The sequence below is a fragment of the Podarcis muralis genome, chromosome 16 (assembly GCF_964188315.1).
Source record: "Podarcis muralis chromosome 16, rPodMur119.hap1.1, whole genome shotgun sequence".
Taxonomy (NCBI): Eukaryota; Metazoa; Chordata; class Lepidosauria; order Squamata; family Lacertidae; genus Podarcis; species Podarcis muralis.
In genome coordinates this window covers 9,381,283-9,406,229 of record NC_135670.1, presented here as the reverse complement: position 1 = coordinate 9,406,229, position 24,947 = coordinate 9,381,283, and the positions used below count along the sequence as shown (strand labels likewise).

The 24,947-nt window shown below is 50.9% G+C and overlaps 1 protein-coding gene across 1 annotated transcript in view; it reads right to left on the bottom strand.

Moving 5' to 3' along the window:
* Nucleotides 1–7,949: 7,949 nt before the first annotated feature.
* EFNA4 (ephrin A4) overlaps nt 7,950–24,947 on the bottom strand; it is a 31,412-nt gene continuing 14,414 nt past the window's right edge. Inside the window, exons 2-6 of the mRNA XM_028710210.2 lie at nt 18,356–18,648; nt 16,032–16,100; nt 15,329–15,388; nt 12,384–12,790; nt 7,950–8,543 (exon numbers count right to left, since the gene is read on the bottom strand). Coding sequence (XP_028566043.1) covers nt 12,699–12,790; nt 15,329–15,388; nt 16,032–16,100; nt 18,356–18,648 — 514 coding nt within the window. The 3' untranslated portion in view covers nt 7,950–8,543; nt 12,384–12,698. The remainder of the gene's footprint in view (nt 8,544–12,383; nt 12,791–15,328; nt 15,389–16,031; nt 16,101–18,355; nt 18,649–24,947) is intronic.

The following is a 24,947-nucleotide window of genomic DNA, read 5'->3' as shown; positions in this document are numbered from 1 at the left end:
TCAGAAATAGACTGGAAAGAGAAGCTGCTGAATTGCAACTTATTACCAAACTTAAAACCATGGAGAGACCTGGTCTGAACAAAGACATTGGATTCTTATCTCATTATACATGACAAAGCCATTTTTCACCTTCTCACCCCTTGCTTTTTCCTGTAAGACCTATTGCAGTCGTTAAGAGTCGTCAACAGGCTCATCACAGCTATCTGCCAATCACCCATTCCCACCACCCTTCTGAGTAATACCCCTCCCCACCTTCTCACTATATAGAAGGATCTGGCAACTTCTGTTTCAGTGTATCTGAAGAAGTGTGCATGCACACGAAAGCTCATACCAAGAACTAACTTAGTTGGTCTTTAAGGTGCTACTGGAAGGAATTTTTTTTGTTTTGACTATGGCAGACCAACACGGCTACCTATCTGTAACTTACCTTTCAGGGCAGCGATGTTCAAATATGATCATCTTTCCCCCCCTTTTCTTTAAAGAGCACACCAAGTGAGAACAGAAATCTGGAAGTGTAGCATTGGCTGAGCCCTATAGGAAGAGAGCAGGGCAGGCTGGTGTTGGGTGAGTTGCACCCAATAATTTATGCTCTCAGTCAGAGCCTTGCACCACCCAGAGGTGGGCAACTTAGGGCCCAAGGGCCTCTGCCTAATGTGAGATGCTGTACTAAGGATCTGACAAAGACCTGAGTTCAAATTCCTCCCTCCTTTTCAGATATGAAGCTTGCTGTGTGAACTTGGGCCAGTCACCTGCTCGCTCGGCCTAAACTACTTGACAAGGTTCTTGTGAGAACAGGGGGAAAATGGTGAGAGAATCATATACTGTACAGTGGTACTTTGGTTCTCGAATGTCTCTGTTGACGAACATTTCAAAACCTGAACACTGAAAACCCGGAAGTAAATGCTTCCGTTTTCGAACGTGCCTCGGATGTCAAACGGCTTTCGCTGCGTGTTTTTTCAATTTTCTCAACTGAATTTGCAGACAGCCCGCCGCGCCTCAGTTTTCGAACGTTTTGGAACTCGAACGGTCTTCCGGAACAGATTACGTTCGAGAACTGAAGTACAGTGGTACCTCAGGTTAAGTACTTAATTTGATCCAGAGGTCCGTTCTTAACCTGATACTGTTCTTAACCTGAAGCACCACTTTAGCTAATGGGGCCTCCTGCTGCCGCCGCACCGCCAGAGCACGATTTCTGTTCTCATCCTAAAGCAAAGTTCTTAACCTGAAGCACTATTTCTGGGTTAGCGGAGTCTGTAACCTGAAGTGTATGTAACCTGAGGTACCACTGTACTACTGTATGTCGCATGGCGCTCGTCAGAGTAAAGGTGGGGGTATCAATGCAATAATTAAATAATTTCACGTCACTGGGAGTGAAACACAAAATCAATGGGGTGGTGGAAGGAAATGGGGACTCTTCTGCAAGTGATCAGCTCTAACCCTTTGGGGGAAGCCCAGGGGGGTGAGAGAGGAAAAGGTGAATGTGCGAGAAAGGAAAGGGTGTCAGAAAGAAAGTGAATGGAAGGGGGGCAGAGAGACAGAGAGAGGAAGACCCCCTGCACCACTCCCAGCTCCCCAACAATTACCCCCAAGGAAATGCAGCCCTTGGCAGGAAAAGTTCCCCCACCCTTGACTCCTGGCAAGTCTAGTTTATTACAGGCATGGGGGAACCTCTGGATGTTGCTGGCTTCTAGCTCCCTTTGCCCTCAGCCAGCATGCCCAATGGTCACAGACGGCGAAAGCTGTAGCCCAACAACACTGTGGAGGGTGGGTTGTGCAGGGGGAATATGGTCTTCATCCCTGCCATATTGCACAGTGGGGAAATGAAATGGGGAGGAACTTTTGGGCCAGGAGGAAAACCCAGGGGGCCACGTAAGCACCCCTAGGCTTTATATCCTCCTGGCCAAGGGCCCATCTCGTCCAGTATCCTGTTCCCACAGTGGCCAAGCAGGCAGCCCCTCAGAGAATCCCACAAGATCCTGGCCAGGGCCAAATTTAGGTCTGATGAGGCCCTAAGCTACTGAAGGTAATGGGGCCCTTTATATGTCCAGCTGTCCTTTGTCAACAACAAATTGTCACTGTTTTTTTGTGTTGAATATATGCTATATAGTAATTTATGGACCTAATAGGTACCTAAAGCCATTTGCACATAACAAAATATGTGTTTTATCAAAGTAATTGTTTTTTATCTTATATTTTGGAAACGTACATCCAGTGTTTTCCTTTAAATTTTTTGGGGGCGCCCAAGACAGTGGGGCCCTGAACTATAGCTTGTCTAGCGTATACGTAAATCTGGCACGGATCCCAGCACAAGAACCCTCTCGCAATTGCTCTCTTATCCTCCACGTGGCCCAGCTGCGGAGATGGGACTTTCCTAGTGCTTCTTTGATTGGCAGGTGTTTGCCGGAGACCTGACGGGCCAGATCCTGGCCTGGCGTCACCTGTTGCATCTTCGGCGGGGTGGGCAGCTGGGAACGGGGACGACTTGCGGCGGCAGCAGCCAAGCTCCTCCAAAGCCGCTTGGAGCGGGATCAGAGGAAACCGAGCCGCATTTGTACATAAAGGTCCGTGAAATCAACATGCCGTGGCAGGCCTTGGCTGCTGCAGCTGCACAACACTCGACAACGCAACCCCCCTTCTCCTGCGCCCCCGGAGCACGCATCCGATGCTTAGGCTGCCACGCTCCACTGCAGGCAGAACCGATACGGGGGGGGGGGGGGAGTGTGGCAGGGTCCAACACAACAAGAAGACAGGATTGAGTCAGACCATTGTCAATACTGTCTACACAGGCTGGCAGTGTTTCTCCAAAGCTTTCAGGGAGCAGCCAGGAGATGCCATTGGAGATTGAACCCACAGGCTAGATAGGCTACGTCCAATCTTACCAAGAGAGCCGCCAGGAAACACCGAAATTCTCTTGCCCAGGGCTCCATTGGACTGAATGGGGCTGCCATCATTTACTGGGAGTCATTTTGGACTCACAGCTGTCCATGGAGGCGCAGGTCAATTCTGTGTCCGGGGCAGCTGTCTACCAGCTCCACCTGGTACGCAGGCTGAGACCCTACCTGCCTGCGGACTGTCTCGCCAGAGTGGTGCATGCTCTGGTTATCTCCCGCTTAGACTACTGTAACACACTCTATGTGGGGCTACCTTTGAAGGTGACCCAGAAACTACAACTAATCCAGAATGCGGCAGCTAGACTGGTGACAGGGACGGCCGCCGAGACCACATAACACCTGTCTTGAAAGACCTACATTGGCTCCCAGTACGTTTCCGAGCACAATTCAATGTGTTGGTGCTGACCTTTAAAGCCCTAAACGGCCTCGGCCCAGTATACCTGAAGGAGCGTCTCCACTCCCATCGTTCAGCCCGGACACTGAGGTCCAGCACCGAGGGCCTACTAGCGGTTCCCTCATTGCGAGAAGCAAAGCTACAGAGAACCAGGCAGAGGGCCTTCTCGGTAGTGGCGCCCGTCCTGTGGAACACCCTCCCATCAGATGTCAAAGAGATAAACAACTACCTGACATTTAGAAGACATCTGAAGGCAGCCCTGTTCAGGGAAGCTTTTAATGTGTGACATCTTAGTGTATTTTTGGACTTTGTGGAAGCCGCCCAGAGTGGCTGGGGAAACCCAGCCAGATGGACGGGGTACAAACAAACAAACAAACAAACAAATAAAACTGTAGCCCCCAGCGCCCCCTTGAGGACGAGTACGTTGCGGTCCTTATTCCTCTCCCGCTGACCTTTTCCCTACGAAGCAGGTTTATGGGGGATCCGGTTTTCTAATCAGGGGGCAGTAAAAAAAGAGAAAGGAAGGAAAAGCCACACACACAAATCTGTCCCCGCGCCCACATTTGTGCGGCGCAGGCCCCCCTCGTTGATTTGCAGGCTTCTGCCGGCAATTGCCCGGGCTCCTAGCGATGCCACCTGCCGCCGTTTTACGGCCGACACTAATTCTGCAGCCTTGATTTGCGGCGGGTGTTCTAATTGCCTCGTTTAGGCGTGGCGTTGGTGCAGGGGCCGTTAACGTCAGCCAGAGTTATACCGCGCTGCGCCGAGGGCGCCGGGGGAGGGGGGGGCGAGGAGGGATAAATCCTACAAGCGTGCGAGCCGGGGAGGGTGGGGGCACGGCTGTCTGCGGCGAGAAGGGGGAGGCGAATGTGGCTGGCGGCTTTTGTGCCGTGCGTGGGCGCAAGCGGCCACTCCAGCCCCCTCCCCAATCCAATTGAGGTTCGGCAGGCAAGAAGCGCTGGGGAAATCGATCCCGGTTAAAAAATCAGGGGAAGCTTCCTGGCGGGGAGAGCTGATCAGGCAATAGAATTAATGCGCTATTGGGGAAGCGGTAAAATCACCTGCGTTACAGGTTGCCGGGATAGATATCGGCTCCGAGATGCGTGTTCACAGGATTAAGTAAATTATTAACATTTGGCCAGGGGCTGGGAGGGGTTCGAATTCTGCGGAAAGAAAGGGAAAATGGATTATGCAACCTGTGTACAGGAACAGGAAGCTGCCTGTTCAGGAAGAAGTCAGGCCACCAGGACACATTAGTACTGTCAGCACTGACTGGCAGTGGTGCTCCAGGGTTTCAGGCAGGGGGGAGACCCCCTGCCGACCTGGAGATGCTGGGGATCAGAGTTGGGGCCTTCAGCATGCAAGACACGTGCTCTACAGCTGACCTATGGCCCTTTTCTTAAATACAATGGTTAAGAGTCTAGTCCTCATGGCTTTGAATAAAAAGGGCTGATTTAAATACAGTGGTACCTTGGGTTACATACGCTTCAGGTTACACACTCTGCTAACCCAGAAATAGTGCTTCAGGTTAAGAACTTTGCTTCAGGATAAGAACAGAAATCGGGCTCCCGCGGTGCAGCGGCAGCGGGAGGCCCCATTAGCTAAAGTGGTGCTTCAGGTTAAGAACAGACCTCCGGAACGAATTAAGTACTTAACCCGAGGTACCACTGTAGAAAGTTGCCTCATAATCAGACCATTGGGATTGATGCCTTCTGCAGAAGCTGCACCACAGAATTACGGCCCTTCCCCATGGGCTAAACACCCCCCTCCCCCCAGAGCAGACATAGGGCAAATTATGCAGATGGGAACCTAATTTCCTACTAATTTCGCTCACCATGCATGGAAGAGGGGGCTACACAGGTCACAGAAGGCCCTGAAACTCGACAGGCCCCAGTGTTGCTGATAAATTGTGTCTTTATGTTGTGAACCGCCCTGAGATCTACGGCGGTATGCAACTTTAATAAATAATAATAAAATAATGAACTTGAAATCTTGCTCAGCTTTGGAGGGTTAAGCCAAGTTTTGTCCAAAAGCAATTCTTTGCAACAATATGGTCGTGCTCATAAAAGATGCAGAATACCAGCATATGCACATGTTCATGTCAACTGGGATTTGTGCAGGAGATCTTCCCGGTGGATGGGGCCCCGTGGGTCAGACCTGCCTGGCTTCCACTCTCAGTTCACGTTCGAAATCTGCCACCGCAGGTGGGCTGCCTCGTCGCGTCTGACCAGCAGGCAGTCCAGAGCCTTTCGCCCCCAAAAAGTGGGCTTTCCATTGTCCCCCCCCCCCCAGAAGCTGGGACCTGCCCACTGCCCCTGCGAGGCGGCACACGAAACCGATTGGCATGGGCTGGGTCACCCGTTGCCACGGTGCCGGCGCCGTTCCCCCACCGGGCCCGGCTCGCCGCGGCGTCTACACTAATTGCTGGCAGGCGGTCCGTAATTAAAACTTCCATCGTGACATTTCCTGACATCTCAATATCAAACACTGCAATTAATCCCACCCGCCTGTAAGGTCGCGGTACCGAGCGGCTGGGGGAGACGAGGCGGAAGAGAACAAAAGGGAGCCAAACCGAGCAGAGAGACGTCAGAGACCTCTTTTTTCTGCCCCGCACGGAGTTCTGGGCCTGATTTCCGAAGTTGGCATCGTTGGTGCCTGCCTTAAAGGAGGGGGCGTCCTCTCGCAAGACCCCCCTGAAATCGCTGCTGGGACAGAGGCAGGCCCTGCATGCAGCAGCCTTCGCACCACCACCAACTGGTACTCCATAAACTGCTGAACTACAACTCCTGTAATCTCTGAAACACCAGCCGTGCTGGCTAGGGCTGATGGTAGTCGTAGAATTGCAGAATTGTAAACTTGGAAGGGATCCCCTAAGGCCATCCAGTCCACCCCTCTGCAATGCAAGAGTTGTAGTTCGGCACCTTCAGATGTGGCTGGACTCCAGCACCCACCACTCTTGGCCACTGGCTGATGGGAGCCGGAGTCCAGCCATGTTTTAGGGTCCCCAGTCCAGCAGAGAACCATCTGCAATCACCAGTGCCACTGATACCGAGCTAAACCATTGGATCTAGCTTGGTAATGCCAACACCGACCGGCAGCAGCCTCCAGGGTTTCAGACAGCAGGGACCAGGGCCGGCTCAAGACATTTTGCTGCCTGGGGCGAAAAACAAAATGGCGCCCTCCCCCAAGGCACATACAGAAGCTAGTTTGATTGGGAGTGGAATCTTACTCCGACGATGGTGAGAAGAAAGTGTCTTCCACTGCAGTTGAGGGCAGCAGACCACATGGCACTTGCAGCCATGTCCCCTCCCAGCACCTTAGCACCTGCCGCCTGAGGCAGCTGCCTCAATCTGCCTCATCGTAGGGCCGGCCCTGGATTGGGGGACAATCCCAGCCTTACCTGAAGACGCTGGGGATTGAACCTGGGACCTTCTGCACACAAAGGAGATGTTCTGCGACTGAGCTGTGGCCCTTCCTCTTCAGGTTACAGAGAGTCCAGTCCCTTTCAGATGACCTGTTTGCTAATTCCATTTTTTTAAGGCTACTGGACAGGAGCGGGGAAGAGATCTGGCTACAACTGGAAGCAGAAAATGGTGGATTTCATGACAAAAGAGCCCTTAAGCTTCCCACTGCCACCATTTTACGCACCTGCCAGCATCCAAGGGGGAGAAACACCCCCACCAATTCGCCCTTCCCCAGCCTAAAACTGAAGGGACACAAGTTCAGATCTCTTGCCTAACGCACCCCCTGACTTTCTGGAAGCAGCCCCTGTACAACAGGGGTGGGGAATATATATCAGCCCCGGGGGCCGCCTTCCCTTCTAGTAAACTTTTTGGGGGCCGCATGGTGGGCGGGCCAGTGGCCAAAGAGGGTGGGGCAACAAATGCTAATTGTGCCTTTGTACAGTAGGCTGCAAAGGACACGGGTGGCGCTGTGGGTTAAACCACAGAGCCTAGGACTTGCTGATCAGAAGGTCGGCGGTTCGAATCCCCGTAACAGGGTGAGTTCCCGCTGCACGGTCCCTGCTCCTGCCAACCTAGCAGTTCGAAACCACATCAAAGTGCAAGTAGATAAATAGGTACCGCTCTGGCGGGAAGGTAAACGGCGTTTCCGTGTGCTGCTCTGGTTCGCCAGAAGCGGCTTAGTCATGCTGGCCACATGACCCGGAAGCTGTACGCCGGCTCCCTCGGCCAATAAAGCGAGATGAGCGCCGCAACCCCAGAGTCGGCCACGACTGGACCTAATGGTCAGGGGTCCCTTTACCTTCACCTTTACAGTAGGCTGCTATTTAGCACACACCGACACAAAACCTTCTCTATCCTGCAACTGAGGGGCGTGATCAGCGTCCAAGGGACATTCAGTTCAGGCAAAAGCACCCAAAAGAAGGTGCGATGCCAGGGCGCTGAGGGGCGTGGGAGAGTTCTGAGGGCCAGAGGGAGACCGCCCCCAAAGGGCCGCATCCAGCTCAAGGGCCTGAGGTTCCCTGCCGCCCCCATACGAAATCTCAGCTGCTGCTCCTGCACCCCCAAACCAGCAGCCGAAGACTTCCACATCCCACCAGCCACACAGCTCTCCCAGCCCCGCCATCCCGATATCCTAGGTTTCCCCAATGCCCCTTCCGACTTTTCGGTGGGGATGGAGGAACAGAAAGAAAGGGGGCCGAGTTTCCGAAACCGTTTTATCATTTGGCTCAGTCACTGACAATTAATGGCAGGGGTGGGGGGGACTCCAACATATTTAAAACGAAGAAGTCGTAAACCAGGAATGGGTGACGCCGAGGAAGCGTCTTCATAGAAGACAAAAGCACAGGCGCCATCATCGCCGTTCTCGCCGAGAACACAAGGTGGGGGGGGGCGGCAGGGGGGGCTGACACAGTCCAGTTTTTTGCTTCCGGGCAGGGAAGAGAGAGAGAAGCCGAGCTCGACAGAGACATAAAACAGGGGCAATGTGGGGGGAGAAGTCAATGCCCCCCCCTCTTTTAAAGCAGCTGAGCTTCGAGTGTCACGGACTGCAAAGTGTCTCTCCCCATCTTTGGCATATCCACAGTCCTGGACACAAATATTGCGAGTCCTTTGCTGCGCTGCGGAAGAGATATTTCAGTCTCTCCCCCACTCCCCCCCCAATTCCATGCCACTTCCCCCAAAAACCAAATCTGAGTCTTTTTGGCGAGCTGGAAAATCCCCGTTCCGACACCATCGCAGTCACCAGAAACGGTCAACCTGACCTCCGGCCGGAATGTCACCGTGGAGAATCGACTCCTGTAGGGAAGTGAACAAGAGAGACCCTGTTAAGAGGCAGACGGGGGGGGGGGCTCAGCTACCAAGCCCTTTCGCCACAACCTGGCTTCAGACCGACCCCCCCCCCAGAACACTTGACATGACCATTAACGGAAGCGCTGCCTTGAAGCATGTGCAGAGTTCCTTCCTCTCCCCACTGAGGAATGTACAGACATTAAGAAGGGTCTGGCTGGGTCAGACCATTCATTCTGTTGCCTGGAAGATAGACTGCTTCTGAACATGGGTGCTCTGTTTAGCTCCCCACATTAGCACACGGCCAGAGATTTGCCCCCTCAGATTCAATTTATCTGATTGTCACCAGCAGGTTGACAAATATATGATTGCTTCCTTACAACAAGAGTCTATCTAGCTCCATACTGTCTATACTGACTGGCAGCGGCTCTCCAGGTTTCCGGGCAGGGGACAATTCTCAGCCTCACCTGGGGACTGACCCGGGGACCTTCAGCATTCAAAGCAGCTGCTCTGTCCCTGAGCTGCGGCCGATACACAGAAACTACCCATGTTTTTAGTGCCCTTTGCTGACACGAATGGTCACGCCTCCTCCCGGTCTTTCATATTGGCTTCTGACATTTTCATGGTTCTGTTATTTGATTTTGAACCGCCTCCGCAGATTATGTGATTTGTTCTGTAATTTTCTGCCTTGTCCCTTCCCTCCTAATGCCCTGTTGCCAGTAGCTGAGCAGTTCTGCGGCTGTTTGTTGTCCACTTGTTTTAATCTCCCTTTATCTCCCCCCCCCACCTACCCACTGGCTATTTCCAAAGTTCAGAGGTTAGCGCTGGTCCCTACAGCACCGACGAACAAGAAGAGGGAGAGATTGCCAAGAGGCATGGGGTGGAACCTCAGTTCTTGCAGGGATACCCCAAAAAAATTTAGGGAGGAAAAAACCCCCAGGGCAGGGGAGGTGAATCGATGGCTTGCAGGCCAATCGGGACCCACCCGTGAAGCCATTCCCCCAAAATCCTTATATCCCTGCCCGATCATGGAGGTCTTTGAGGAGCCTCTGTTAGCAAGCCTCTGTGGCTCATATGCACAGTTTGCATCCACCGGGAGCTGAGCATTCCATACTGTGAACCCTATTTCTATGGAACTCCCTCCCGGCTGAGATCAAACAGGCCTCCTTCCCCTGTTGACCTTCCTGAAGCCTTTAATTTCAAAAAAACAAAACAAAACCCAGCAAGCATTTTAACCAAATTCTGATCTTAGTTTTAAGCTGACTTTTGGATAAATGTTTAACGTGTTGTTGAGCTACCTGTGCGCCACCCGAAGGCAGTTGCAATTAAGCTGTATCTAAACGGTCGAAATAAACGAGTTAAATGTCCTAAGAGATGTCGAGCAGGCCAACTCCAGAAGCGGCAAGCTAGCTGTGATGGCCTGGGATTCAGAGGCTGAACCTGAGGAATCCCAGCCTGCACAGGAGTCCCCCCCACCCCTCCAGAACCAGCTGAGCCGGGGCTGGGGCCTGAGCCTGAAGGGTCCTCACCTGTGCTGGATCCTCAGGTGCAGGCACCAGCTGAGTCTGCTCTGGCTCCTGAGGTGATGGAGGACCCATTGCCTGCAGGTGCTCCACTCTCAGCCCCGTCAGAGGAAGCTGAGGTTGCCTCTGGGTCCGGTAACCCTCCAGCCTCTCCTGAGCTGCAGAGGCTCAGGGCAGAGAGGCGGAGGGAACTAAGTTCCCGCAGGAGGAGTGCTCGCCTCCAGGCCAGGAGAGGCGAGTCACCTGTGGACCGGGGCCGCCCTATGCCTCAGAGGAGATAAAAGCCAGCCAGCCCCAGTCCCAGGTTGCGGGAGCAACACTGTTGGTAGCCTGTTCCTGCCTGCACCCTGTCCTGCTCTTCTGCCAGAGTTTCTGACCTCACCCGACTCCCTGTCTTGGACCCCGCCTCGCCTTTGATGGACAGCCTCCATACCGGACCCCTGACCTTGGTCTGGACTTGGACCTTGCCTCTCGGTTAGCCCCCGAGACCAGCACACTCGCCTTCCCTGGATTTATTTAAGCAGAGGGTGGGTGGATGGCCGTCAAGGATGCTGAATGTTGCGAGATCCCTGCGCCAAGCATGAGGTCAGGAGAGATGGCCTCTCAAGACCTCTCCAAACTCTGAAATCCTACTCTTTTTGTTCACCTCTTAAGGCACTCTGTACAGTCATACCTCTGGATACAGATGCTTCAAGATGCGCGATTTTGGGTTGCGCACCGCGCCGAACCCGGAAGTACCGGAACGGGTTACTTCCAGGTTTCGGCACTTGCACATGTGCAGAAGTTCTAAATCGTGCTTTGCGCATAAGCGCCGAATCGCAACCCGTGCATGCGCATGCGCATGCGCAGCGCTGCGAGTTGCAAACGTGCTTCCCGCAAAGATCACGTTTGCAACCTGAGTGTCCACTGTATATCAAGGACGGGCAACCTGTGGCCCTCCCAGAGATTGCTGGACTCCAACTCCCATCAGCCCCAGGCAGCATGGCCATCGGTCAAGGATGGTGGACTGCCCAGCTCAATACTGTCTGCTCTGACTGGCAGCAACCCTCCAGGGTTTCAGGCAGGTCTCTCTACCCAGAAACCCTGCAAAGCAAATGCACTGAGCTACCTCAATTCCTCCAGAAAAAAAGTAAGATTCCAGTCCTCATGGTTCCAACTCAAGTGTGGGGGAACCTTTGGTCTACCCTGAGGTTGCTGGGCTCCCAACATAGGATTGGCTATGCTGGAACTGCTGGGAGTCAGAGTCCAGCATCCTCTGGGAAGGCTGCAGGATCTCCCATCCATGCTGTAGCTGTAGCCTGCATTGTAGATCCTGCATTAATGAGGGGGCCAGAGTCAATATCCTTCATGGTCCTTCTGTTATGGCTTTATTTAAACTCTTATTTCTTTATATGATTTCTCTCCTACCCTTCCTCCCAAAGGAGCCCAGGGTGGTAAGCAGCAAGGGATAAAACAAAACAAAAGAAAAACATTGCAAACAATTCCAATACAGATGCAGGCTAGGATCTTTATATCTGTAACAGGAAGGTCTTCAGAAGGTGCTGATAAGACAACAGTGCTTGGCACCTGCCTAATATTCAACGGGAGGGAATTCCAAAGAGTTGGGAAAAGACCTCCTAATAAGATGATATCTACAGGAGGCCTTCAAAGGATGTGGGTGGCACTGTGGGTTAAACCACAGAGCCTAGGACTTGCTGATCAGAAGTTCAGCGGTTCGAATCCCCGCGACGAAGTGAGCTCCCATTGCTCGGTCCCTGCTCCTGCCAACCTAGCAGTTCGAAAGCATGTCAAAGTGCAAGTAGATAAATAGGTACTGCTCCAGTGGGGAGGTAAATGGCGTTTCCATGCACTGCTCTGGTTCGCCAGAAGCGGCTTCGTCATGCTGGCCACATGGCCTGGAAGCTGTATGCCAGCTCCCTCGGCCAATGAAGCGAGATAAGCGCCGCAACCCCAGAATCGGTCACAACCGGACCTAATGGTTTGGGGTCCCTTTACCTTTACCTTTACAGGCGGCCTTCACTTGGAAAACACAGTGATCCATTGGTTATATAAGGGGCGAGACGATCTTTCAGGCATCCTGGTCCCATGCTATAGAGGACTTTCTGCACTAGCCTCATCACCAATTGGCAGCAAGGGCAGTTCTTTCAACAGTGGGGTAATGTGTTGCCAATATCCTTCCCCAGGGAGCAGCTGAGCCGCCGCATATCGCACCAGTTGCAGCTTCTAGACCAACATCAAGGGCAGCCCCACACATAGAGCATTGTAATAGTCTAGCCAAAAGGCTTCCCTCTTGGCCCACCACCACCTTGCCTGCTCCAAGCCTTACCTCCAGGCCAAAGGTCTTCCTCTTGCCTCAGCGGATCCAAACGGAGAAGGGGGTGGGCGTACTGAGACTTATGGGGGTGTCCTGCCCCCTTTCGGCTGGGTTGACGCAGCATCTGGGAGTTCAGCTCGTCTCTGGGGAGCAAGGGGTCCGGCTGTGAAGGAGGCCCACCAGTACATCGCCTCTGAGTTCTAAAGTGCCAAGTGAGGAATCCAGCATCCTTGCGAGTGGGGGACGAGGAGGACCAAGCGCCGCCCTCGCTCCTCACCCCGGCCTGGAGCCTCTTAAGAGTCCCCGGCCCTGGGGGTGGGGGTGGGGTCAGAGCCACAGGAAGGGTAAGAGAGCCAGCCCCAAGCAGGCCCCGCTGGACCAGGAAGGGACAGAGCTACGTCCGGGGGCTACAGCGGCATCTGTGTGGGGAGAACAGAGAAAAAAATGGGAGCTGTTGCTGTTGTTGTGTGTTATGACCATTTGACAGGGTTGCCTCAACCACTCTTGGCAGCTCCCAGCAAAATATTACGAACACAATAAAACATCAAACATTAAAAACTTCCCTATACAGAGTTGCCTTTAAACGTCTTCTAAAAGTCAGATACAGTCATACCTCGGGTTACAGCCGCTTCAGGTTGCGTTTTTTCGGGTTACAGACCACCAAAACCCAGAAGTACCGGAACAGGTTACTTCCGGGTTTCAACGGTTGCGAATGCGCAGAAGCGCTAAATCGTGCTTTGCGCAGAAGCACCGAATCGCAACCCACGCATACACAGATGCGGGTTGCGAACGTGCAACCCGCACGGATCACGTTTGCAACCCGAGCATCCACTGTACTGTGGAACCTCAGTTGTCAAACGTAATCCGTTCCGGAAGACCGTTCGACTTCCAAAACGTTTGACAACCGAGCTGCAATTGCCGGTTGGCAAATTCCTTTTTAAAAAATGGAGAAACATGCCTCGGGAGCCGTTTGACTTCCGAGGTGCGTTCGAAAATGGAAGCATTCACTTCTGGGTTGTTGGCGTTTGGGTTCTGAATCGTTCGGCTTCCAAAGCGTTCGACAACCAAGGTTCCACTGTACAGTGGTACCTCTAGATACGAAAGGGATCTGTTCCGGAGCCCCGTTCGCATCTAGAGGTAAACGTATCTAGAGATGGCACACCTGCGCATGCGCGCGTCGCTTTTCGCTGCTTCTGCGCATGACATCATTTTGAGCTTCTGCGCATGCGCAAGCGGCAAAACATGGAAGTAACGCGCTCTGTTACTTCCGGGTTGCCGCGGAGCGCAACTCGAACGCGCTCAACTTGAAGCAAATTTAACCCAAAGTATGACTGTAGTTGTTTATTTCCTTGACATCTGATGGGAGAGCATTCCACAGGGTGGGTGCCACCACCGAGGAGGCCCTCTGCCTGGTTCCCCGTGACTTCACTTTTCACAGTGAGGGAACTGCCAGAAGGCCCTTGGCTGGATGGTGGGAGGTACCAGTATGTACCAAATAGGCAGAGACGTGGAGAACCTTCGGCCCAACCAATCAGGGACCATATTAAATGCACTTACAAAGGTATAAAGCGGGAACTCATGAACCCCCAGATGTCCATGAACCCCCAGATGTTTTCAGATGCCAACTCCCACCATCCCCAGCTGCAACTGCCTGATGGTCAGGGATGATGAGAGTCCCTCGCTACCCCTTTTCCTTTTCCTCCCCCCCCCCCAGTTTTCTTAAACTGAACTCTAATAACAAACAGGTTTCAAGAAATGAAGAAACATTAGTTGTTTTAAAAAAGGTACATTGTCACAATTGCCAATAAAAAAGCATAGCATACGGCAGTGTGATTTACTGCGTCAATAATAACACATGCCAAAAGGAAAAGGGTGTGCGGCCTATAATTGCAAAAGGCTCCGTGGTCTGAATCAAAACAGGTACATGTTTTTATTTCAAAAAGGGAGATAAAGAATAACTTCAGACAGCGGTAGATCGAGACAATCGCATAGACCTGTGGGTACCTGGAGCCTTGGTGATTGTAGATAAAAGAAAATTGGATCAAATGCCAAGGAGGCCATCTCAAGCCTTTTTGGCCCCTGAAAACCTCCAGCTTCTGCAATATTTTATTTCCCAAAAAGGTGATTTGCCAAATCTTGGAATACCAATATTTGGTGCTAATCTCTCTCTCTCTCTCTCCGTCTTCCCCACCACCATCCTTCCTCAAAACTGTCTTCCGCGTTTACGAACTCTTTGGCAAAACACCTGACTGGGTTGCCAACTTTCCTGTAAGTTTTAACAACACCTATTAACACCAGCTTGAGCTACGCTGCACACACTTTTAGCCTGAGGGGATAAGCTCCCGCTCCGTGCTGGGAAAATAGCCAGTGTGGTGTAAAAGTCAAGAGTGTTTGTCTAGGACCTCGGAGGCCAGGGTTCGAATCCCCAACCAACCATGAAACTCACTGGGTCACTTTGGGTCAGTGCTTGCCTCTCAGCCTAGCCTACCTCACAGGGCTGTTGTGAGGATAAAATGGGGAGGGGGAAGATTCATACATATGCCACCTTGGGGGAAAAGGTGAGATATAAATGAAACAAATAATAATAAATAAAAGCTTCGCTGGCTAGTTGGGAGCTACCCCCCATTTTGCTCAAGGCACAAGAGCGGTCAGGCTGGTTTTTAAGGGTCAGTTGGCAACCTTTTCGCTGTCATCGCTGACTGGATCGAGGCCTAAGAACCAGAATCAGCTAGATCTACTCAGCCAGTGTACATTTCGGCTGCCTTCCTATCACCTCCTCTGTCTTTGTCATGGACAGAGAAATGTGTGATTGTAAGCTCTTTGGAGAAGAGAACTTTCCTCTGTTTGTCATATTCCTCAGTAAAGCACAAGGCACACTGAGGGTGCCTTTTAAAAATCATGCGCTTTAAATGCAACAAACCGCCTTGCTGCCACCCCCGTGCCCAAGCCCCACTCACCCTCGGAGCTGCCTCTCCCACGTGGTTGAGATTTGGGACCCTCCGTCACAGGCTCTACGGCTAGAATAAAAATGAACGGGTCAGTTCAGAAGGTGCAGACAGGACCAAACTTCCTCTCCCGGTCCTTGACGAGTTTCCCCCTCAATATATACACATTTAAGGAAAGCAGATCTAGCTAACGTGGAACACCCATTATCTAAATCAGGAGGAGGGAAACCTGCAGAGATGGAGGGCCACACTCCGTTCTGGACAAGCTTCCGGGGGCCGCACACCAGTAGTGGGCAGGGCCACAGGGAAAAGGAGGTGGGGGGGCAATAAATGCAAATTTTACCTTGTTACACTAGACTAGTTTCTACACACACAGATCAAGGGCATAGTCCAGCCAGGCAAAAACATTCAGGGAGGGTTGGGCCACTGAAGGGGTGTGGCTTGGGGAAGAGTCTTAGGGGCCAGAGAGTGAGGTCTCAAGGGCCACATTTGGCTTGAGGTTTTCCTATCCCTGATCTCCAGGTTGGCTTTTCAGAATTTTCTCCCGGTCCTTACTGGAGAAGCGATTGCTGAACAATTCATGTGTACATAGGTCAGTTTATTTCTCTGTCTGGATTATTTACTTGGTTCTCTGTACTGGGGGGGATCCCTGCAGATGCCTATTATTCCCCCCATCCCTGCCTGAACAAGACGGACAGACAATAGACGGACTCACTGGTTGTCTTGCAGCAAACTGAAACCCGCAGTTTCAAGCAGCGTCCGGGACTCTCTGCGGTGGGGATAGCTGTGGGGAGGGAAAGGACCCAGAGATAAGAGAGACAGAGGGGGGTTAGAATGCAAGGAAGTCAAACCCCCCAGCACCAAACTACAGCCCCCATAACCCTTTGGGGGAAGCACATGGCTAAACGACAGAACTCGCCCCCACAGAAGGCAATAATGGCCACCCATTTGGATAGTTTTACAAGAGGACTGGACAAATTCACAGAGGAGAAAGCTGTCAGTGGTTACTGGTTGCGATGGCTGAGCTCTGCTTCTGCAGTTGGAGGCTTCTGAATACCATTTGCTGGAAACCACAAGACGGGAGAGGGCTCCTGTGTTCGAATCCTGCTTCCAGGTTCCCCAGAGGCACCTGTTTGGGCAGGATGCTGGCCTAGATGGGCCATTGGCCTGATCCATCTCTCCTCATGTTCTTCCAAGGAGCTCAAGAAAGGGAACAAGGTGTCGCTGGCCCCCTCCATTTAATCCTTGCAACAACCCAGTGAGGCAGAGAGGGGGGGGGGGAGAGAAATGGCCTCAGAGCCACTCAATCAGTTTGTGACCAAATGGAAGTTTGAACCCAGGTCTCCCAGGCCAGAGTCTGGCCCTCTAACCACTACACCACATAGGCGGTCAACGGCAGGGTTAGGGCTCAGTCACAGATGCTATAGCAATGAATGGGTGAGGTTAAGTTCACAGATTATCAGAAAGGGTTCAGAGGAGCACCCAAAGCTTAGCCACTGTCCAAACAGGGCTATTACAGTGGTACCTCGCAAGACGAATGCCTCGCAAGACAAAAAACTCGCTAGACGAAAGGGTTTTTTGAGCTGCTTCGCAAGACAATTTTCCCTATGGGCTTGCAAGTTTGTTTCCTTTTTCTTAACACCGTTAATACAGTTGCGACTTGACTTCGAGGAGCAACTCATAGCACGCGGTGTGGTAGCCTTTTTTGAGGTTTTTAAAGACTTTGGTGATTTTTGAAGCTTTTCCAAAACTTTCCCGACACCGTGCTTCGCAAGACGAAAAAATCGCAAGATGAGAAAACTTGCGGAACGAATTAATTTCGTCTTGCGAGGCACCACTGTATTTCTGAATACTGCTGCCACCTTGAGCTCCCTGGAGAAAAAGCTGGGATATAAATGCAACTATCTGTTGCAACACACCATATCTTAAACCCTCCATGTGGCCTTTGGATCAAGAGCGTGATGTAAATTTACTAAATCAATAAATACATTAGAATAGAAATAAATACATTTTTTAAAAACCTCCCCCCCCAAAAAAAAAACCTTTCACACACAGAAATGCTGCTTCACCCTATCTTCTGTTGCAAAACCCAGCCCAAAACTTGTAAATTAAAAGTTTGCCAAAATGGCAAAATTAACTGGGAAGCTCAGGGACCAAGAAGACAAGATCTTTTTTAAATACAGTTGTAATGTAACGGTATGTATGGATAATTTAGAAAGATTAAAAAATGGGAGAAGTAGTGATATGCAGTTGAAAACAGGATCAATAAGGCCCATGGAAGGGTTTCGAGGCGGGGGAGTCAGGAGATTCAGAGTAATTTCGACATTTGGATTTGGAATGGATTTTTATGTACCATATTTTTCGCTCTATAGGACGCACCCGACCATAGGACGCACCTTGTTTTAGAGGGGGAGAACAAGAAAAAAAATATTCTCCCGCTCTCTGCTCAGAGCCCCTTCAGCGAAGCGGCAGGAGAAATGGAGCCCCTTCCATTTCTCCTCCTGCTTGGCTGAAGGGGCGCTGCGCAGCTCTCCCTCTTTGCTCAAGCCGGGAGAGTCTTGCTCTCTCGGTTTCAGCAAAAGGAACCCGAAGCCTCCGGAGCGCAGCGCGAGTTCCCGCTGCGCTCCAAAGGCTTCAGGTGGCTATCCCTGAAGCCTGGAGAGCAAGAGAGGTGGTGCGCACCGACCCCTCTTGCTCTCCAGGCTTCAGCAAAAGCAACGCAAAGCCTCCGGAGCGCAGAGGGAGCACTCCCTCTGCGCTTCGGAGGCTTCGCGTTGCTATCACTGAAGCCAAGGAGCCTGCATTCGCTCCATAGGACGCACACACATTTCCCCTTCATTTTTGGAGGGGGAAAAGTGTGTCCTATAGAGCGAAAAATACTGTAGATTATTGAAAATCCAATAAAAAAATTCAAAAAAAAAAAAAAGGTTTGGTGCAGCACTAAATCCCATTCATAACTCTCTCTCAAAGAAAACCTTGTACAATTTGGCCCTCAAGTCGAATCGGAACCTTCCTATGTCTGCCAAAGGCCCAACTCACAAATATAGTAGTAGTCATGGCCCAGCTGAAACTCAAAGCCCAGCGAGAAAGGGGTGAACCTCTGGATTTTCTCCGAGAAGCGGACCGGCCCGTAAGGAGCGTAGGGCCGGTTGCACTCCCAGCGTTTGAAGGCTCCCGGCGTCTCGTAGCAGCCCCGGTAGCCCTCAATGTCCACCATGAGCAAAGTGAAGGATTCTGGGCTGCCCGCTGCCAGCGGCTGCTCGTAGTGCGGGCAGTAGATATCCAGGTAATCGTTGATGGAGACCTGGACGGCATAGTCTTCTTCCAGGAATCTGCGAATGGGGAGAAGCAAATCAGTCAGCCGCCAAAGTGAACAGGGAATAGGGAGGAGTTTTGTGGGGTTTTCCCCCTCAAAAATGTTACTAGTTTTCACAATATTATAAACAAACAAACAAACACACAAAACAAACAAACAAAAATCATAGCCTTATTGAAAATTACAGTTATTAACTTTGTTAAGTGACTTCCTCGCTTCCCCTTGGTTGAATTGCATGTCCTTTTAACGGTTTTCCAAATCCCAATTTTTATGAAATTTAACTTAAACATTAACATCCTTAGATCTTCACCTTATGGAATTAAACATATTAATTCATCACTTAACATAAATAAAATCCTAAGCCCATTAAGATAGGGAGGAGTTTTGAGCCAGAGGGCCGCATTCCCTGCAGGTCAACTTTCTGGGGGCCGGGTGGCAGGGTTGGGCAGGAGCCGAAGGAGCAACGGCGGTAAACCTTTGGGCAGTAGGCTGGTGAGTTGCTACGAACAGACTTGCACATGCCCCTGTTTCCTACATGACCAGGGTTCGAGGACATATTCCAGCCAGGCAAAAGCACTAAAGAGTGGCCAAAGCAAAGTCAACGAGAGATGTGGTCTGGGTAGAGTCTTAAGGGCAAGATGGAGAGAATATGTATTTTTTCTGTGCCCCTTCCTAGATGGGACACTTTCTGGAAGGAGAAGAACCCGGATTAAAATGAGCAACAACAGCAGAAGGGGCAAAAGGGTGCTTCTGATTAAGTGACCCAGTAGGTGCAAAAGGAAGATCCCTAAGAATCAGCTTTCTTTAAAAACAAAACAATACCCAACAGCAAGTAAGTTTCTAGTTCTCATGGGCAAAATAGGCCAAAAGCATGCAGTGGAAAGAAGTCAAGGAGCTGCTGCACAAGAAGATGATTATCAGAGAGCTCTTTGGAGACACGTCAGAAATTCCATCGGTTGGAGAACACCACGACTCTCCTTTGAGCTAAGACCGGATGCTGAGAACACGAATGCCAAGCCTTTCCTAATCCGCGTTGGCATCCAGTTTGCTCCCAGGCCCTTATTTAAGGTGTGGCCGATGACTCCTCAAGTTTCCACATCAAAGGCCGGCAACCTGAACTACAACTCCCGCTGCCCCTGACCACTGGGCCATTCTGGTCTGATGGGAGTCGGAAGACAACAACAGTGCAGAAATCTTGGGTTTGAGTGTTGCCTTAGGTCTGCAGCAAGGATGGGAATCTGTCTCTCTTCTGGCATTGCTGGACTACAACTCCCATCACCCCCCACTGTTGGCCATGCTGGCTGGGGCTGGTGGGAGTCGGAGTGCAACAACATCCGGGGGGCCACAGGTTACACACCCCTGCTCTAAGCCAGTGTTTCCCAACCTTGGGCCTCCAGCTGTTTTTGAACTACAATTCCCATCATCCCTGACCACTGGTCTTGCAAGCTAGGGATGATGGGAGTTGTAGTCCAAAAACAGCTGGAGGCCCAAGGTTGGGAAACACTGCTAAGCACAGAGGAGCCTCTTGGATTGGAGGCCCAATGGTCAAGGATGATGGGAGTTGTAGTCCAACACTGTTCCCTCCACCCCTGCCTTACATAAATGTCTTCAGACGCCGCACTCTGAGCAACATACCATTGCAAAAAAAGCATTTCGCCCGTTCCGAAAAAGAAAGCATTTCACAGGTTTGCTGCGGTTTACACGTTCGAAAAGTCCCTGAGGGAAAATGCTGGGATTTTCCCAAAGTTAATTAAATATAATTCACAGCTCCCATGAGGCAGAAAACACCCACTCGTGGAAAGAAGGTGCCTGTAATCTCCCCCCCCACCTCCTTCAACATGTTTACCTCTCATCCAACACTGAAATGTGGTAGAATTACTCTATCACTTTAGCAGTGCCTGACTGAAAGCTGCCAAAAAGCATAGCGGGCACTCATGCAGAGAAGCAACCAGCACCCTCCTCCGAGGGCAAGTACTTTATACATTGGGTATGACTAAACAGGCCAGCCACATTTGATTTCAGCACTGAGAAAGCATTGCCTGCCTCAGAAGGATCTTAGGCTAGAGCAGGGAGTCACACAGGGGGGCAGCGGGCACCCTCATTCTGCAAAATGGTGCTATCACTCTCAGGGGAGTTGTGAGGGATTTCTGGACTATATTGCTGCGAGTTCTTTCTGAGCTTGCCTTACAGATTTTATGCAGCTAGACGCTCTTAATCCTGTGGTTTATTTTAAAGGTAAAGGGAGCCCTGACCATTAGGTCCAGTCGTGACCTACTCTGGGGTTGCGGCGCTCATCTCGTTTTATTGCCCGAGGGAGCCGGCATACAGCTTCCGGGTCATGTGGCCAGCACGACTAAGCCGCTTCTGGCGAACCAGAGCAGCACATGGAAATGCCATTTAACTTCCCGCTGGAGCGGTACCTATTTATCTACTTGCACTTTGACGTGCTTTCGAACTGATAGGTTGGCAGGAGCAGGGACTGAGCAACGGGAGCTCACCCCGACGCGGGGATTCGAACCGCCGACCTTCTGATCGGCAAGTCCTAGGCTCTGTGGTTTAACCCACAGCGCCACCCGCGTCCCGTGGTTTATTTTACCTCCCTTTTTTTTTCAATCACAGCAGTATCATCCTGTTTCTTTCGCATTCTTGACCAAAACCATTTGTCTGTAGAAGACTCTTCACAACAGAAACCTGTACCTAGCAATCCTGAAGAAGTTTCTATCTTAACACACAAATCCATCCCTCACGGACTTCTCTTCATCCTAGTATAAAGCCCAAGGTTTGATGATGTACAGGAAAGGACTCTCTCCAAAAACGCCCCCCCAAAAAAAGTGAGGGGGCACAGACTTTGCAGGCGCCCCCCACCCACTGCTTCGATCCAGCTGCCCAGCTCTGCTAAACAAGCAGATGTCAGCTCCGATTAATTCACGTGAGTGGAAGCAAAAAGGGTCAGCGGGGAGCCCCCAGGGCAACGGGCCGACAGCCCAGCCCCAAGACAAAGGACCCCCGACTAGGAGTGATGCATCGTCGGGGAATGTGGCAGCCAAAACCCACGCATGGGCACATGACCCCCTTGCAATGCCCCACCAGGAAGTAACGGGCACGTTTGGCGGGGATGGCTTTGGTATGTCAAAAAAAAAACAAAAAAAAAAACAACACGTTCACAAGCAGCCTCAGGAACATAGGAATCAGAACTTTGGTCCGTCTAGCTCTGACTGGCAGCTGCCCTCCAGGGTTTGTGGTAGGAGTTTCCACGGCTCTAGCTGGAAACACCAGGATTTGAACCTGGGACCTTTCCAGTATGCAAGGCAGATGCTCTCCACCTGAGCTATCACTCATCCGCATGAAACAAAGTAAGATTCTAGTCCTCATGGTGCTAAATGAAGGGCTGATTTTTAAAAGGAACAGGTGAAGCTGCCTTATACCAGCTCAACATTGTCTACACAGACTGGCAGCAGCTGTTGAGGACATTCCCAGCCCTGGAGATGCCAGGTATTAAACCCTTGGTGCCTGGGTGCTCTGTCAGTGACCACAAAGCATCTTTCCCTAAAGGAAAAGTTGCTACATTTCATGTTTGCCCGAAGGAACTCAAAGTGTCAGAACTCGAACTCGAGGCATGAACCCAAAGTGTCAGAACTCGAACTTAAGGCATGGACCAAACTGAGGGGTATGAAGGGATGCTCAAGTCAAGAGCGCTTCAGCACTCCCAATCTGCACCCAAAAAGCACATGGCCGCCTGTGGCAAGGAAACCACAGCAGGCCAGAACCTCCCGGCCTCTCCGAGAAAAGCTCCTCAGCCCTGGCCACCAGCACACAACACTCTTGGTCATTTGCCAGAGCTGCCTGCTAAGGCCCGCCCTAGTTGCCCCTTAAAAAGAAAGGTTTCACCCACACAAGAAGAATGGCAGACAAAATTAATGGACTACGCAGAATTGGACAAAATGACAGGAAGGATTCGAAACCTGCGGGACCAGAGATTTACAGAAGATTGGAAGAAATATACGAACTCTTTGAAGAGCAACTGTAATCAACAAATTACGCTAGTAGGACTACAAGAAGTTTTGTAAGGAGAAACATATGAAATATTGCAAAGAAGAGAGATATTAGTTATGAGATTTAAATGTAATAGTAAAAGTAAGAAATGTACATTAAGTGAAAAGATTGGAAAATTTTCAAATGTGATTGATGGAAGTCAAAAAATTGTATAAGATATAAAAGTATGTTTAATACAGTGGTGCCTTGGGTTAAGTACTTAATTCGTTCCAGAGGTCTGTTCTTAACCTGAAACTGTTCTTAACCTGAAGCACCACTTTAGCTAATGGGGCCTCCCGCTGTTGCCGTGCCGCCGGAGCACGATTTCTGTTCTCATCCTGAAGCAAAGTTCTTAACCCGAGGTACTATTTCTGGGTTAGCGGAGTCTGTAACCTGAAGCGTATGTAACCCGAAGTACCACTGCAATTGTTGAAAATGATATGTTAAAAAACGAATAATTAAAAAAAAAAATGGTGTCACTTTGGGTGACACCATTTTAAATTTCCCACAATGCCTCAGGGCGACACTGCCATGGCCACTCGGTGAAGAAACCAAAACAATACCAGGAGCCACAACCAGAGCTCCTCCGGGCTCCCATCCGTTCTTGAACTGCTCCTTTGCCCGCTCTCCTCAGCCCAACCCTGCAAGGCGGGATAGGTTGAGACACCATGACAGGTCTGCGGTCACCCAGTGCGCTTCACGGCGGAGGCCGGGTTCAAATCCCCCACACTGTCGCGAAGCTCACTGGGCGTGAGGATCGGTCGCTGCCTCTGAGCCTAGCCTACCCCACAGGGTTGCTGCGAGGGTAAAATGGGGGGAGAGCCATGTATGCAACTCCTTGGAGGGCGTGATAAAATAAAGAATAAATCCTCAGGCAGGCGGGAGGCCGTCTCGCCCGCCCTGTTTCAAACCACATGCCTGCGATGCCCCTCCAGATGCTGCTGGACTACAAATCCCATCACCCCCAACTCCTGAGCCACTGGTTTCCTGGAATATCCTAACCAAAGTCCTGTGGTCTTTTGAGGCAGGGCTGTGGTCTTCCAGTGATCGGACTACATCTCCTATCACCTCCTGGGGCTGTTCCACCATGGCGGCTGGGTCCCATGGAAGCTGTAGTCCAGCCACTCAAAAGACCACCTCATAATAATAATAATAATAATGATAATAATAATAATAATAATAATAATAATAATAATAATAATATATTTATATTCATCCCAGAGCGGTTAACAACAGTTCCAGCAAGCCAGCGACTCAGGCCCTGTAGCAAACTTTGCTCCTGTTTCAAAACAGATAAACGGCGTTTTTAAAAACACATTAAACAACAACGTTCCCAGTTTATCATTTGGATTGACCTGTTTTGTCAAGCTCTTATTACATTTGAGTTTTTGGCTTCTTTGGGCGGTGGATGCTTTTGACAGCGAGTTGATTTCGTTTCCTCAGGTTTGACTCCCCGTTTTAATATCCTGCCACAGAAGGGCCTCCCGTTATTACAGCACCGCGCAGCCAAACAGATTAATCTGAAACTAATATGCAAACGCCTGAAACAAACAAAAACAGGAAGAAGACATGTCTCTTCAACGTGACAGGCCTTATTCATCAGTACATCGTCCAGAACCGGTTTGAGGGCCAGCACAATGGCGCCTTCACCTGGCAGTAAATCACAGGTGGGCTTTGCCTTCCTCCCTGCGCCAGGAGCTGGGGGCGGCAGCGGTTGTACCCCGGTGCCTCGCAGGACCAGGGCAAATGCTCCTTCCCTTTCAACACCACGATGCAACGCTCTATCGCCATGGTGATACATCGTGATGCTGGAAAGCAGGTATCGCCCCAGTAGCCATCGTGGCTAATAGCCTTTGATAGCATTTTCCTCTGTGAATTTTGCCCAGTCCCCTTTTAAAGCCATCAAAACCAGTCACCGTCACTGCCTCTTGTGGGAGTGAGTTCCACAGAAGAGGATTCTGTCCTCAAACTTCCTCCATTCAGCTTGGGTGGATTTCCACAAGGCCTACTGTTTTTGCCATTTTTGAGCTTTTTTTTACAGAAATCGGCAAGAACGATTTCTGCCCAGACAACCCTTCCAACTACAGTATTCCAGGAATGTCCGGGAAATTCCAGACGTATGGCAACCCTAAGATTATCCTTTTTGAGGTAAGGTGATCAGAACAGTACACGGTATTCCAAAATATGGTTGCACCATAGATGTCACTCTTCACAACCTTTAACAACAACAAAAAACACAAGTGGAATTTGAGTATTCAGGAATACAGTGGTGCCTTGGGTTAC